This window comes from Oncorhynchus nerka, linkage group LG19 (assembly GCF_034236695.1).
Source record: "Oncorhynchus nerka isolate Pitt River linkage group LG19, Oner_Uvic_2.0, whole genome shotgun sequence".
NCBI lineage: Eukaryota > Metazoa > Chordata > Actinopteri > Salmoniformes > Salmonidae > Oncorhynchus > Oncorhynchus nerka.
The window spans coordinates 31,403,197-31,417,240 of record NC_088414.1 but is presented as its reverse complement, the minus strand read 5'-3'; the positions used below and the strand labels follow the sequence as shown (position 1 = coordinate 31,417,240).

Sequence of the window (14,044 nt, the reverse complement as noted above, 5' to 3'; positions counted from 1 at the left end):
GTCACACTGAAACCGGAAGTGTAAAATCAGGTGATCAGTAATAAAAACACGTGGTGGTATGGTACTTTTGTGAGACATTTTAAGCAAAGGTTATCTATGTAATTGACCATCACTACTAACAATGGAAGGCTATAAACCACTCAAAGGAAGTTTATATGGAAGTTTTGGCTTTAAATTGGATGCGAAAGGAATCTTAACAGACAAAAGCATAGTTTACTGTTTCCATTGCGAACAGAGCTTTTCCTACCACCGCAGCAAAACAAGCTTGCAATACCATTTGCGAAAAAAACATCCTCTTGTCACTAAAGCTACACCTAGTGAAGATGTAGAGTCCGACTCGGAAATCACAGGTATTTTTGCATGATCATATGCATTCATTTGGTCAAAATTGTATTTGGTTATTTGAATGTTTCTCGTTTTTCTCAGCGCATGCACTTTTGACTATAACCCAAAGTGTTTGATCAGTTCCCGTTCAAAGGTCTCTAGTTTGATAGAGATGGCCTTATTTTGAATCTACGGGCGCTGTAATTTTATTTAGGTATTCAGATGGAGTTCCGATATTTGTGATACATTTAAAAAAAGAAAATGTATATAATAATCACATTTTTCTGGACTCGAGATAATTAGTAGTTGGATATAGTCGTTCATCTCAGGTGAAATATACCTTTATCAAAGATCAATGGACCCCAGTCTGAACTGACAGACAGGGCAGGTGCAAAGGGACCTCTCGAACTCTTTGGTGGAGAAAATATTTCTGTCATGAGAACATGTTGAGATCCTTAGTCACGTTTTGAGATAGAAAAGGAAATCAAAATGCATGCCAAACATTATGGTGTATCATACAATTAGTGCATGTTTTCTGTGCCCTTTTTAATTAGTTGTTGTAGTAGTAGTTAAATGGCAATTAGTCACAGATTGACCTAACATTGAACAAATGTGTATTTATCTTGCATTCCAGTGATCTCTGACAACTCTAACATGGATTTCCGAGGGTACCCATTGTCCAGCAGTCTGGGACCAAATTTGAGGAGAAGGGGGGATCGGGGACCACCAGGACTGGTTCTGGATAGACGCAAGTCTACAGTTTGGAATTACTATATCCAGCTTAATGAGATGTATGTTGAGTGTAATATATGCAAGAGACAGTTGTCTTTTCACAACAGCACTACGACTATGAGGGAGCACCTTGTCCGCAAACATAATATACGTGACAATGGTCCACCTGTATTCCATAACACAGTGGTGGCCTTGGCCCCGATTCCAGCTACATCACTTCAGCCAATGGCCCAGCCCAGATTCCCCTGCAACATCTCCACTACATCTACTACTGCCAACACATTCATGTTCCAGCCAGATTTGCACGTAGTTGTAAAAGAGGAGCAGCAGGATGCTGACTTATCTCCTGAAAAAGGGACGGCCAAACGTTCACGAATCACATGTGCTCCCCCAGATGTAGGAGGCGGTGCCAATGCCAGCCCTGTCTGCAGCCGAGATTTGGAACCGTCAAATTCAAATACTGGATTACTATACAGTGAGAACAACCACTTTGGTGATAGCAGTCGCAGTGGCACTTGTATCAAGGAATCCAATGATAAGCGAACTGGCTTCCTGACTGACCTAATATTAGAAGTGGTGTACAGGGACTTGCAGCCACTGTCTGTGGTGGAGGAGAGGGGATTTCGTCTTCTATTGAGCTGCTTAGAACCACAGTACCCAGTGCCATCTCCCTCTCAGCTCGGCAGCCTTATTTGGCATCGCTATGATGTTCTTAAACTGCAACTGCAGCAGTGTCTTCAGTCTGGCCTGGCACCACGTGGCATAACACTTTGCACTGAATACTGGAGGTCAGTAGCAGGTTGTGAGGTGGGAGCAAGCGGCCGGGTGTTCTTAACTGTAAGTGCACATTTTATTGACAAAGACTGGCACTTGGCCCGTTGTGTGCTGCAGACCCGTCCCATGACCGCTATCAGAGAGAGGGCTTGTGGAAGTGGGTTACCTCAATTTGGTGACACCCTAAAGGCCGTTCTCTCTGACTTCCATCTCCCCCAGAGCTCTGTTTTCTGTGTTGTGCACGATACTCCCAAGACCTCAGAGGCCAGAGGGACTGCGAATATGGGATTTCAGAAAGAAAATCAAATTGCTGGACCAGGCCAATCGCCTCAGGATCTCCCAGAGAGCTGGGTAGCATTACACTGTGCAGGGGAAGCCCTCAAACTCTGCATCCAGGAAGGACTATGGATGGAACCTGTCAGACAGGCTCTTTCTGAGGCCCGCAGGATTATTTCACATTTCCAGCATGACACACCTGCTGCTGCCGCTCTGATCCACAAAGCAGAAGCTGCTAATAAAGCCGGTGCTTGTCTGGCGCTGGATGACCCAGGGCACTGGGCAACTACTATCGACATGTGTGAAAGTCTGCTAGGGCTGAAATGGGTGGTGAGCTCTGTTCTAGAGGAGCAGAAAGCTGCTCCAAATTTAGTGGACCACCAGTGGCGTCTCCTCCAGGAGCTGGTGCCAGTTCTTAAGACCATGCGCATCGCTGCCTCCTTTTTGAGTGAGGACATAAATGTGTCCATCTCCGCCCTTATGCCGTGCCTGCATGGCGTATTCCGTGTCCTAAGGCAACACATTGCAGAGAGCAGCTGCCCTGTGGCTCGAGGAGTCATGGAGACCGTGCAGTCAGGAATGGAGCGACAGTGGAGACTGGGTGAAGAGGAGGCCTTACTGGACAGCCCTGCCGTCCTCTCCTCATTCCTGGACCCAGGTTTAAGGAGCTGCGCTTCCTCAGCCCACATGCACGTAGTAAGCTGCACGACAAGGTTAAAGAACTGTTATCTGCTCAAGCGCAAATGGAGGCAGAGGAAATGAGCAGAGAGCATGATAAAGGAGGTGATAAGGGTGAAGAGGGAAGGGAAAGGGGAGTGACTAAGATGAGATTGATGAACTCTCAGTCAACAATCGTTCATCTGCAGCCCCCTTCCTATAATCAAGTGAGCCCAGTGGCCAAAACCATGTACGACATACTGCTAGGAGAGGATCCCACTGAGCGAATGCCTGAGATCCACCAACAGCTGGAGAACTACATTGCAGAGCCTTTGTGCAAACGTAGCCTGTCACCTCTCCACTGGTGGCACTCTAAGGAGCATCGCTTCCCTGCCGTGGCCAGACTTGCCCGTACATTTCTGGCTATTCCTACTACGGCTGTGGCTGCAGACAGAGCGTTTGCTCCTAGAGAGACTACTGTTGCTCAACGCAGGGCCATTCTGGGGTCCCAGCATTTGGATCATATTCTTTTCCTTCACCAGAACAGTGACTATGTTGGGAAACTGATGGGAGGGTCTACGGTGCATGGAGAAAGGGGCAGTGACAAGAATGGAGCCAAGAAGACAAGAGAGACTCTGTATCAGTCTTTAGTGTCCTATGAGAGGAAACCTTGGGTGGGAGGAGAGGAGTTGTGAGCTTGTAGTCAGTATCATAGTAAGAACAGAGTTGTGGATATGCCCACTCAACATAGGTCTGTGAGAAAATATCCATCTATTCCTGCTTAAGATTTAGCTGATTTCAACTCATCTAGGTAAAGAGTTGAAAAATCAATGACAAGGCAAACAAATAATGCAGCTATTGGGCTCAAAGGCACACTTGTGTGCCGTCTGTTTTTACATGTAAAAAAAGTGTCTGGCCTACTAGCGTCTGGCCTACTAGCGTCTGGCCCACATATCTACATGTGAGCTGTGAATTTTCATCATAAGTCGTTGTAAAGTGCTTTCAATGTGTACCATACCAAATAATATGTATCCTATATGTAAAGTTGTGAGGAGTTGTTGCACTTTGTCCTTGGTTTGCATGAAGTAAAAACACGGGTTCAGCAGCGACGCTTGTACAATCATTTCAGCATGATGTTCATTTAGAAGTAAGAAATGTCTCGAATACTATCCGCGAAGAACTGTTGCATTAAAGGAATGGTTCAAGAACATTCAAACAATTTTCAAACAAACAAAAGTATTTAAATAACATTTATTTTAAAACAACACCTGAGTGAGACAAATGTAACTTTCATCAACACTCACACAATAGAGGAAATACCACTTAGTTAAAGCCCAGTACACTTCCTGAACTACAAAAATATAAACGCAACATGTAAAGTGTTAGTCCCATGTTTCATGAGCAGAAAAAAAAATCCCAGAAATGTTCCATATGCACAAAAAGCTTATTTCTTTCAAATTTTGTATACAAATTTGTTTACATCCCTGTTAGTGAGCATTTCTCCTTTGCCAAGATAATCCATCCAACAGACAGGTGTGGCGTATCAAGAAGCTGATTAAACAACATGATCATGACACAGGTGTACTCTAAAAGGTGCAGTTTTGTCAAACAACCTAATGCCACAGATGTCTCAAGTTTTGAGGGAGCGTGCAATTGCCATGCTGACTGCAGGAATGTCTACCAGAGCTGTTGCCAGAGAATTAAATGTTAATTTCTTTACCATGAGCTGCCTCATGTCTTTTTACAGAATTTGGCAGTGTGTCCAACCAGCCTCACAAACGCGGACCACATGTATGGCGTTGTGTGGACGAGCAGTTTGCTATTGTCAGTGTTGTGAACAGAGTGCCCCATGGTGGCGGTGGGGTTATGGTATGGGCAGGCATAAGCTACGAACACAATTGCATTTTATCAATGGCAATTTGAATGCACAGAGATATGAGTTCCCGAGGCCCCTTGTCGTACCATTCTTCCGTTGCGATCACCTCCTGTTTAAGCATGATAATGCACGTCCCCATGCCGCAAGGATCTGTACACAATTCCCGGAAGCTGAACATTTCCCAGTTCTTCCATGGCCTGCATATTAACCAGACATGTCACTCATTGAGCATGTTACGACGGCGTGTTGCTGTTCCCGCCAATATCCAACAACTTTGCGCAACCATTTGAAGAGGACTGGGACAACATTCCACAGGTCACAATCAACAGCCTGATCAACTCTATGCGAAGGAGATGTCACGCTTCTTGAGGCAAATGGTGATCACACCAGATACTGACTGGTTTTCGGATCCACGCCCCTACCTTTAAAAAATAATAATAATAACTAAATAAAGTTAAGGTACAGATGCATATCTGCATTCCCAGTCATGTGAAGTTCCTTATATGAACTGTAACTCTTTTAAATTCATGTTGCGTTTTATATTTTTGTTCAGTATAATTTGAGTCCCGGATTTATGTTTTCTATGTTACGGCATAGTCTATGAGACCAGTCTGCCAAACTAACTGGCCTGACTGGCTGATGAATTGCATAGGCATACTTGCTTTCCTATTAGTCTTCTGGTTTGGCACAAGGGCTGCCAATTTTAAAAAAATTATTATTATTCAATTTTTTTACCCCTTTTTTTTCTTCCAATTTCGTGATTACGATCTTGTCTCATCGCTGCAACTCCCCAACGGTAGAGGGAGAGGGGAAGGTCGAGTCATGCGTCCTCCGAAACATGACCCGCCAAACCGCGTCTCTTAACACCCGCTTGCTTAACCCGGAAGCCAGCCGCACCAATGTGTCGGAGGAAACACCGTTCAACTGACAACCGGTGTCAGCTTGCAGGCACCCAGCCCGCCATAAGAAGTCTCTAGAGCGCGATGAGCCAAGTAAAGCCCCCCGGCCAAACCCTCTCATAACCCGGACGATACTGGGCCAATTGTGCGCCGCCCTATGGGACTCCCGGTCGCGGACGGTAATGACACAGCCTGGGATCGAACCCCAGGTTGTAATGACGCAGCAACACTGCGATTCAGTGCCTTAGACCTCTGCGCCATTTGGGAGGCCAGGGCTGACCATTTTTATTGGTACCATGTGTCTGAGCTTTTTTAAATTGTTATTATATCCGAGCTTTTCTTATTCGCCTTCTCAGTAGAAAATTGCATTGTTTCACTCCTCCACCCAATCCCAAGTGATATGTCTGTGTTAGGTGCACTTGAACAGCTGTGGTCAACACCCATCTCCACCCTCTGAGCATGTCCCCGAGGCAGCATAGGCTCAGGCAGCTCAGACCACTGTGTTCTATTCACAATTTACAGCTCATTCTTTGCAGTCAATACTTTTCACATTCTTCTACAGCAGAATAAGAGACTCACCAACACTTCAAGTACCTTTTTGTTCTATATTACTCCACCACCATGTCTAGTGGGGGGCTGAAGGACAGAAATTCTGAAACGCTGGAGGATGTCAACGCAGTCACAAAAGAGCTCAAGTATCTTTACTATAAGAGGCTGCTTCCCATAGAGAAGCAATATGGCTTCCAACACTTTCACTCTCCCAGCTTTGAGGAAGCCGATTTTGACAACAAACCGATGGTGCTGGTGATGGGTCAATACTCGACAGGGAAGACTACTTTTATCAGGTGACTTAGATTAAATAACTTATTGTAAGGGCTCACGGGCCTGTGGCACCGATACAGTATTTGCCATACAAATGTCTTTCTTTATATGGTGTATGGTATATTGGTTATCTCTTTGTGTGTGATAAAGATATCTCCTTGAGCAAGACTTTCCAGGTAGCCGTGTTGGTCCAGAGCCCACGACAGACAGCTTCACTGCCATCATGCATGGGGAGGTAGAACAACTGATCCCAGGCAATGCTCTGTCAGTAGACCACAAAAAGCCCTTTCGCCACCTCAACTCTTTTGGAAATACCTTCCTGAACAGGTAAGAGGACATCAGGGCAAAGTTAGTGGCTGTTGGCAAAATAAATGTTGTAATTGAGGTGCAGGGACAGGAAATATAACCATGCCAACAAAGCAAATCAAGTAGTGGATGGAAAACCTGAGAATAGGGAAAGGGGGGTCATGAGAAATGAAAAAGTGAGCTGCATTAACTTTAGTGCTACCAAAGAGGACAAGCTTGGAAATGTTATTTAGAATTTCAATTTCAACACATATTGCATCTTCGGTGATGTTTGAAAAACATGCAAAGTTTGATGCAGACAGTCAAATTCTTGTTTTCTCTTTCCCCAAGATTCCAGTGTGCCCTACTGCCAAATCAAGTCCTGGAGAGTATCAGCATTATTGACACACCAGGCATCTTATCTTCGGCTAAGAGGAGAATGAGTCGAGGTCAGATGCAAGAAAGATGCATTGAATGGGGGATTGAGGAGTCCTACTGTCCTAATATATTATCTCAAATCAATTGTTTGAATTGAAAAACTTTTCAGTAGTCCATGTATTCTGCGTATACCTTATCCTGCTGGAATTTTGACTTGTAAGACTAATGTTGATTAAAAAACGATAATTTGGAGAGTGCTTATATTTGTACAAGTATGTTTAATACACTTGTGAATTGGAAATGTTTTTGGGGGATATCCCAACTCTCCCTGAGACACCCGCGGTCCTCCGAGAGAGGGTGGGTCTTGATTTGAAGCAGAATGTATGATGTCAAACTATTGTATGGGATGGGAGGACTGTGCAGATTATTTTGACTGCGGAGATATTAATCCAAGGGTGGAGCTGCTAACAGCCGCTCAATCAAATAAAATATTTTAGGTCCACTGGGATTAGGCATGTTGACCTAATTCATAGTTATTCAATTTCAGTGTTCCACTTCTTTTAATGGATTCATACAACTTCTGTGCTATTCTTTCTTAATTTAGGATATGATTTCCCAGCAGTGCTGCGCTGGTTTGCAGAACGTGTGGACCACATCATCCTTCTGTTTGATGCACATAAACTGGAGTTCTCTGATGAGCTCACACGTGCCTTTGGGGCTCTGTGTGGCTATGAAGACAAGCTGCGTGTGGTACTGAATAAAGCAGACAGGGTCGACTCTCAACAGTTGATGCGAGTGTATGGTGCTCTCATGTGGTCACTGGGGAAGGTGTTTCAAACACCTGAAATACTCCGGGTTTACATAGTCTCCCTCTGGTCACAGCCACGTCTGTTGTCTGACCACTGTCAACTGCTGGAGCTTGAGGAACTGGATCTTTTGGCGGATATCCGGAACCTGCCTCGACATGCTGCCGTACGGAAACTTAATGACCTAGTTAAGAGGGCACGCCTAGTTAGGGTGAGGCACGTTTATTGTCTATATTCATTTGATATAATTGTTTATAAATAAACATAAGTGTATACTTGGAGAGCATTTGCACAGGCATGAATCTATAAAAATGATGGACTCTTTTGAAACAAAGGTTAAGTGCTTCCCATCTTTGTCCTCTTCACTCTAGGCCCATGCACATATCATTAACCATCTCAAGCAGGAGATGCCCACAGTTTTCTGCAAGGAGAGCAAGAAGCAGAACCTGATCTATAAGCTTCCTCTCATCTTCTCCAAGATTCAACAGCAACAGCGAGTACCAGCTGGTGACTTCCCTGACTGTGCCAAGATGCAGGTCTGCTACCCTCCCAATTTTGTTGCATGCATATTTGGTTGGATTACCTATTCCGTTTACCAAGAACTCATAATTAGAGTCCTATGTTTTGTGCAGTCATAATGTGACATAGTAATATTTTATCCTGTATTTTAAGCCATCCAGAAATAACAATTACACAAAAAAAATGTAAGCAATTGTCTGACAATGGCGCTGTACCAAAAGGGAAAAATGTAATGAAAAAGCTTCAAATAAAGGTTCAAATCCAGTCATGTCACATGATTGCACAAAACACAGGGCCCTACTCATAATGGTTATTGCTGATGTGTTTATTACAGGAAACAGAAAGCTCTCAGGATCAGTACAACTTCTAGAAAATCAGACTAGTTGATTATCACTTACTCAAAATCATGCTCGTATGACTTTCCTGCTTTTTTCTGTTCTCAGGAACGGCTAATGGGTCAAGATTTCACAAAGTTCAAGACACTCAAGCCCAGCCTAATGGCTTCCTTGGACAAGTTACTGTCCAATGACATTGCAAAGCTGATGCCTTTACTACATCAACAGGATCTGAAGAAGGCTTCCCTGCCAGGGATTCCGGATGGAACATTCTTAGAACCTTCTTGGTCTCTCTTTGAGCAAGTTACAAAGAGTGGAGTAAGCAGGGAAATGCAGAATGATGAGTGGGTGGTGACAAAAGATAAACAAAAATATGATGAGATATTCTACAATCTCTGTCCAAATGAGGGCAAACTGAGCGGTACTAAGGCCAAGGAGTGGATGGTTAGCACTCACCTGCCAAACTCAGTACTTGGCCATATCTGGAGGCTTTCTGATGTGGACTGTGATGGCATGCTGGATGATGAGGAGTTTGCCCTAGCCATCCACCTCATTGAGGCCAAGCTGGAGGGCTATGGGCTCCCAGGAGAGCTGCCTGCCCACCTGGTGCCACCTTCGAAACGTTTGCATAAAGGATTAGCTGTTTAGCTTAGTCTGGCAGGTTGAACCTATGATGGGCTGGGCAAAGCAAAACTAGAGAACATCATAATGCAGTCAAAAACACCAACACTTTTGAATGAAGAGAAATAATTCAACAAAACATTTGTTCCTAGAAAAAAATGACTGTACAGGATAGATTTCCAACAACTTGGTCATGTCAGGCCACCCACTGATTTTCCTTGGGAAACCTTCACTCCAATAGATCGCTGGATTGTGAATTGGACTCATTCTGTCATTTCTTGATTTAATTATATGTATATTTGTATTGTATTTTAAGAAATACAAATTACTACCAGTGAATTGCCACTGACAACAATTTCACAGAAATGCAAGTATCTCAAATAAAATAATCAGAAAAAGGTCAAGGGTTACAATTGTATCAAACTATGATAAATTGTAAGAATACATTGTTTTGTCATTGACTAATTCTAGAGATTGTATGGGGACAGATTTCAAATATTTGTTTTTGTGTATGTAAAATTGATGAGAGAGAATTAAGAAATGAACAACTAATTCAGTAGTTTGTTTTCATTTGAATAATATATTACATCTTTCATTGTAAATACATGGGTCTTATTAATTAGATAACACATGTAATTACTTAACTCGTGCCAAAATAACTTCACAGAGTCGCACTCATAAAACGTGTAGTCCCCCCCCCCCCCTTTTTTTTTAAATCACAAAACATGCTATTAAACGTTATTACAATGGTATAGTTTGTGCAATATTTTAAATTTAATTTGTTTTACTTCATTTGAAATACAACATTTGTGAGGGAGCAACCAAGCTTTTTTTCCATTCAATTTCAGTAATGTCTACATTCCAGAAGAATTTCCCCCAGAGAGAGAGCTTGTTCTTGGAATGTAAACGTTCCCTTAATACATTTCTTATCCAGCTGGGGGCAACCATACAACATAAATTGTGCCTCTATCTTGACATGTTTACATTTACATTTAAGTCATTTAGCAGACGCTCTTATCCAGAGCGACTTACAATGTTCTACAAAACACATTAGATTTAATGAATTGAGTAAATCCTGAAGGTATTGCTTTTCATGTAGAATTAAATTATTTAATGTAATGTGAAGTTATGTTTTTAAGAACATTCTATAAGAGAGTATATTCCCTTTATCAAATAAATCAAGCAAAAATATAATGGTTATTTCAAATCACTTAGGGAAGAATAAAGACTTGTTTTTAACAATATCTTTGTTGAATAAGTGTTTTGTGGCGGGAGAAGATGTGGACATTACGCAGTTTCCAGGCTAAAAGGGCTTCGTTCTCTAAAGTCTAGTGGTCACGTGAACGCAACGATGACGTAGTTGGAAGGTCGAATTTCCCAACCAAACCATTTGATGCAAGCTTTTAGGGGTAGACTAAATGTACTGTTTTATATATTTACTTATGTGAATAAATCTATGTATGAAAACATTATGTATATGCATACAAATAATCAAGACTAGAACATGCACTTATTCTTGCCATACTTGTTTTCATGTGAAATATTTTGGTAATGCAAAAAACACATCTCTCCTCCTTGGTAAAGATGTGTTCTCTCCTGTGTGAACGGGGACCTCATGAAGATGATTCGTGGGTCGCTCCGCCTTATTTATTTCATAACAACGTCAAATATCAAGGAAATAGCCTTACACCGACAACCGTTTTGCAACTACTATCTCTCTCGGAGAAGGGCTGCTGCGACTTGCGATATGGGAGTCAAAGTTCATATCATCTACTGGTAGGTTGCTATTTTTACTACTGCTGACGGTACAGTTTATCCTCCATGCAATGGTTTATTTAGGTAACATTACCGCTTGGTTGCGTTTGCAAATTGCTAGATTGATTGTTAGGTAGGAGAAATCTTAGGCCTTCACCCACATTTGTGTGTTCTCTGAAAAATGAGTTGCTGGAGCTATTTGCTAATGAAGTTGCATAGACATGGCACAGTGAAGTGAAAGCATGCTCTTTGTTTGACACAGTTGTTTGACACTAATCTCTGTTTCTCATGCCTAGCGGTGGATGAGGGTACAGGCCCAAGGTACGTGTCCATTAAATGTGGATTAAAACATGTGCTACTACAATTTGATTAAAAATTAATCTTTTGATTTAATCATTCTTTCTACATCTGAGTGGTATGTATGCCTTCATTTTTAGTTCACCAGACTCAAGACACAGCTTGAGGATGAATTCCCAGGTGATCTTGAGATTGTGAGTCATTTTAAGTAGCCTAAAGAGCAGAAAATTGCAGATTGATGTTACCAGATGTTTGTTTCAATTTACTATACTGACACCCCTCTTTCTGTCTCACATCCTTTCTATCCATCACTCACTCACCAGACTGGTGAAAGCACACCTTCAACCTCTGGGTGGTTTGAGGTGGAGGTGAATGGCAAGTTGGTCCACTCAAAGAAGGTACCGTATCAAACAGTGGAACTTGTTTCTTCGCCCAACAAAACATGTGTGCACAGTATGTATTTAAAAAATATTGTATCAATCAAACATTTGCTTTCTGCAGGAGGGGTCAGGCTTTGTGGACAACGAGCAGAAAATGGCAACATTGGTTGATGCCATTGATAAGGTGTTGGGGAAATAAGATAGTGCTGATTATGGAGGTATGAACCACAGGAGGTTGGTGGCACCTTAATTGGGGAGGACGGGCTCATGGTAGTGGCTGGAGCGGAATAGGTGGAATGTTACAAAATAAATACATCTAACACATGGTTTCCACAATTGTTACACAATGTAATTTGTATATTACTTTGGCTTCTTTCTTGTACACTGTTACTGGTAGCAGCATACGTACATTTTCTTAATTTGATCGTTTTCTCTTTCCACAGTCTGATCTCTTTGTCATCTCCTTGACATTGCATAATGATGGTGGTGCTCCAATTGTCAAAGACATGGGTGCTGCTTGATGAAACCTGCTCTGCCAGGGAGGTGCCCTGCAGGTTGCTTCAACTCCTACAGTAGCATTGCTTTTGTAAGATGGTGGGTGATAAAGGGAGAATATACTGTTTATTTGTCATTGAAACATAACATTTCAATTGAGCTTCTTACATTGTTCCATTATTTGTACTTTTAGGCATGGTCAAGCTTTAAAACATTTAACATTGTATGTATCTTCCCAAATGTTGATGCGACTATGAAATGCAAGTTCTGAACTTATATTTTCTTTTATATGTCCACTTTCTTCTCTTAGTTTGTCTGTTTTTTAAAAAGGCCTGACGTTTTGATTAAACAAGGAAAGGAAGACCCAACACCTCGACAATAGAAATGCATATTGCAATGTCCAGTAGACTAGTGAGTGACAGTGACACCCTTGGTAGACATGCCTCAATGAAAGTTATAGAGCTGCACTGTCTGGTTCTTGAGTGTCTTTTTTCTATGACAGATAAATAGGATACATTTTCATCTTAAACAGCATCTATTTAGTGTAAAAACAAGACTTTTAACCATTTAGTGTTACATTCATTTGGGGTTTTATACACATTTCTATAAACATTACAGTAGTTTTAATCTACATTCAAGATTGGTGTTACATGTACCTTCTCTTAAACTAGATCATGTTTAATGCATAATGAAAGTTGAAACTGAAATATTTGTCAGATGTGATATCTGAGACAAGCATGTGAAACATGATCCCCTTCCCTGGGTATGGTAGATACCAGTAGGTTGTGCACTTGTTAGAGGAGTATACTAAGTGTACAAAACATTAAGGACACCTTCCTAATATTGACGCCAATGCTTCCCACAGTTGTAGTAAGTTGGCTGAGTGTCATTTGGGTTTTGGACCATTCTTGATACACACGGGAAGCTGTTGAGTGTGAAAAATTGAGCAACGTTTCAGTTCTTGACACAAACCGGTGCGCCTGGCACCTACTACCATACCCATATCAAAGGCACTTCAATCTTTTGTCTTCCCCATTCACCCTCTGAATGGCACACACACAATCTATGTCTCATGTCTTAAATTTGTAATTTTTTTTAACAAGTCTCCTCCCCTTCATCTACACTGATTTTGAAATGGATTTAATAAGTGACATCAATAAGGGATCATATCATTCAACTGGTTAGTCTTTGTCCTGGAAAGAGCAGGTGTCCTTAATGTTTGTACACTCGGTGTATAATTGACCCTACCAAGATGGCACATGTCCAGACACATTCTCATTTTCACATGTCTATCCATCAACAAACTTCAGTGATATTTTATTATAAATGTGATTCTTCAAGGTCCTATGATGTAATCTTCTATATCCAACCCCTCAATAAAAGTTAGGTTTTCATTAGTCATTCTGAATATTAGTTCAGGATACCAAAGTCAGTTAACATCTGTTTTCAAAATGGTACATCACTACACCTTCAGAGTGAAGCTGGTAAAAGGCAGAAATGAGCATTTTGCAGATGTAAGTGTCCCTATGTGAAGGATTGCCATCTGGTTCATTCTCAACAATAACAGCAGAGATACTGTATACAGTGATGAGTTGGTCTTGTCTCCACCCTAACAATGGGAGTCGTTGTCCCAAAGGCAGGAAGGCAGTCGCTCTGCTTGACAGATAAGCAGAATCACTGTATTCCCACGTGGACAGATTTTGACGGGAGGGTACCCTCTCGCTTCGCCTCTTTCTCCCTGGTAACCGTCTCCAATTAAGGTAGAACAACCTATGCATTTGATGCATTAAAGCAGTGGTTCCCAACCAGGAAT

General features: G+C 42.0%; 2 protein-coding genes across 5 annotated transcripts; both read left to right on the top strand.

Annotated features, from left to right (window-relative positions):
• The first annotated feature begins 26 nt into the window (after positions 1 to 26).
• LOC115101382 (EH domain-containing protein 2-like) lies at positions 27 to 10,548 on the top strand. Of its 3 annotated transcripts, XM_029620834.2 has the most exons (7): positions 56 to 350; positions 959 to 6,383; positions 6,511 to 6,687; positions 6,997 to 7,094; positions 7,628 to 8,040; positions 8,201 to 8,365; positions 8,792 to 10,548. In XM_029620834.2, exons 2-7 carry the CDS (start codon positions 6,160 to 6,162, stop codon positions 9,329 to 9,331), a joined length of 1,617 nt encoding a protein of 538 aa, XP_029476694.1. In that variant the 5' UTR covers positions 56 to 350; positions 959 to 6,159; the 3' UTR covers positions 9,332 to 10,548. The 3 variants fall into 3 exon arrangements, with proteins under 3 accessions (XP_029476696.2, XP_029476697.2, XP_029476694.1); XM_029620837.2 differs by lacking the exons at positions 6,511 to 6,687; positions 6,997 to 7,094; positions 7,628 to 8,040; positions 8,201 to 8,365; positions 8,792 to 10,548 and having other exon boundaries at positions 54 to 350; positions 959 to 1,115; positions 1,241 to 4,488; XM_029620836.2 differs by lacking the exons at positions 6,511 to 6,687; positions 6,997 to 7,094; positions 7,628 to 8,040; positions 8,201 to 8,365; positions 8,792 to 10,548 and having other exon boundaries at positions 27 to 350; positions 959 to 4,488.
• Positions 10,549 to 10,889: 341 nt separating this feature from the next.
• Positions 10,890 to 13,628, top strand: selenow1 (selenoprotein W, 1). 2 transcript variants are annotated; one of them, XR_010459966.1, is made up of 7 exons: positions 10,890 to 11,080; positions 11,356 to 11,380; positions 11,497 to 11,550; positions 11,680 to 11,754; positions 11,858 to 11,954; positions 12,180 to 12,330; positions 12,542 to 13,628. XR_010459966.1 is itself a non-coding variant. In XM_065004868.1 (6 exons), the coding sequence occupies exons 1-5, from the start codon at positions 10,920 to 10,922 to the stop codon at positions 11,933 to 11,935; spliced, it is 393 nt and encodes a 130-aa protein (XP_064860940.1). In that variant the 5' UTR covers positions 10,890 to 10,919; the 3' UTR covers positions 11,936 to 11,954; positions 12,180 to 13,628. The 2 variants fall into 2 exon arrangements, 1 of the variants encoding a protein (XP_064860940.1); XM_065004868.1 differs by having other exon boundaries at positions 12,180 to 13,628.
• Positions 13,629 to 14,044: the final 416 nt, after the last annotated feature.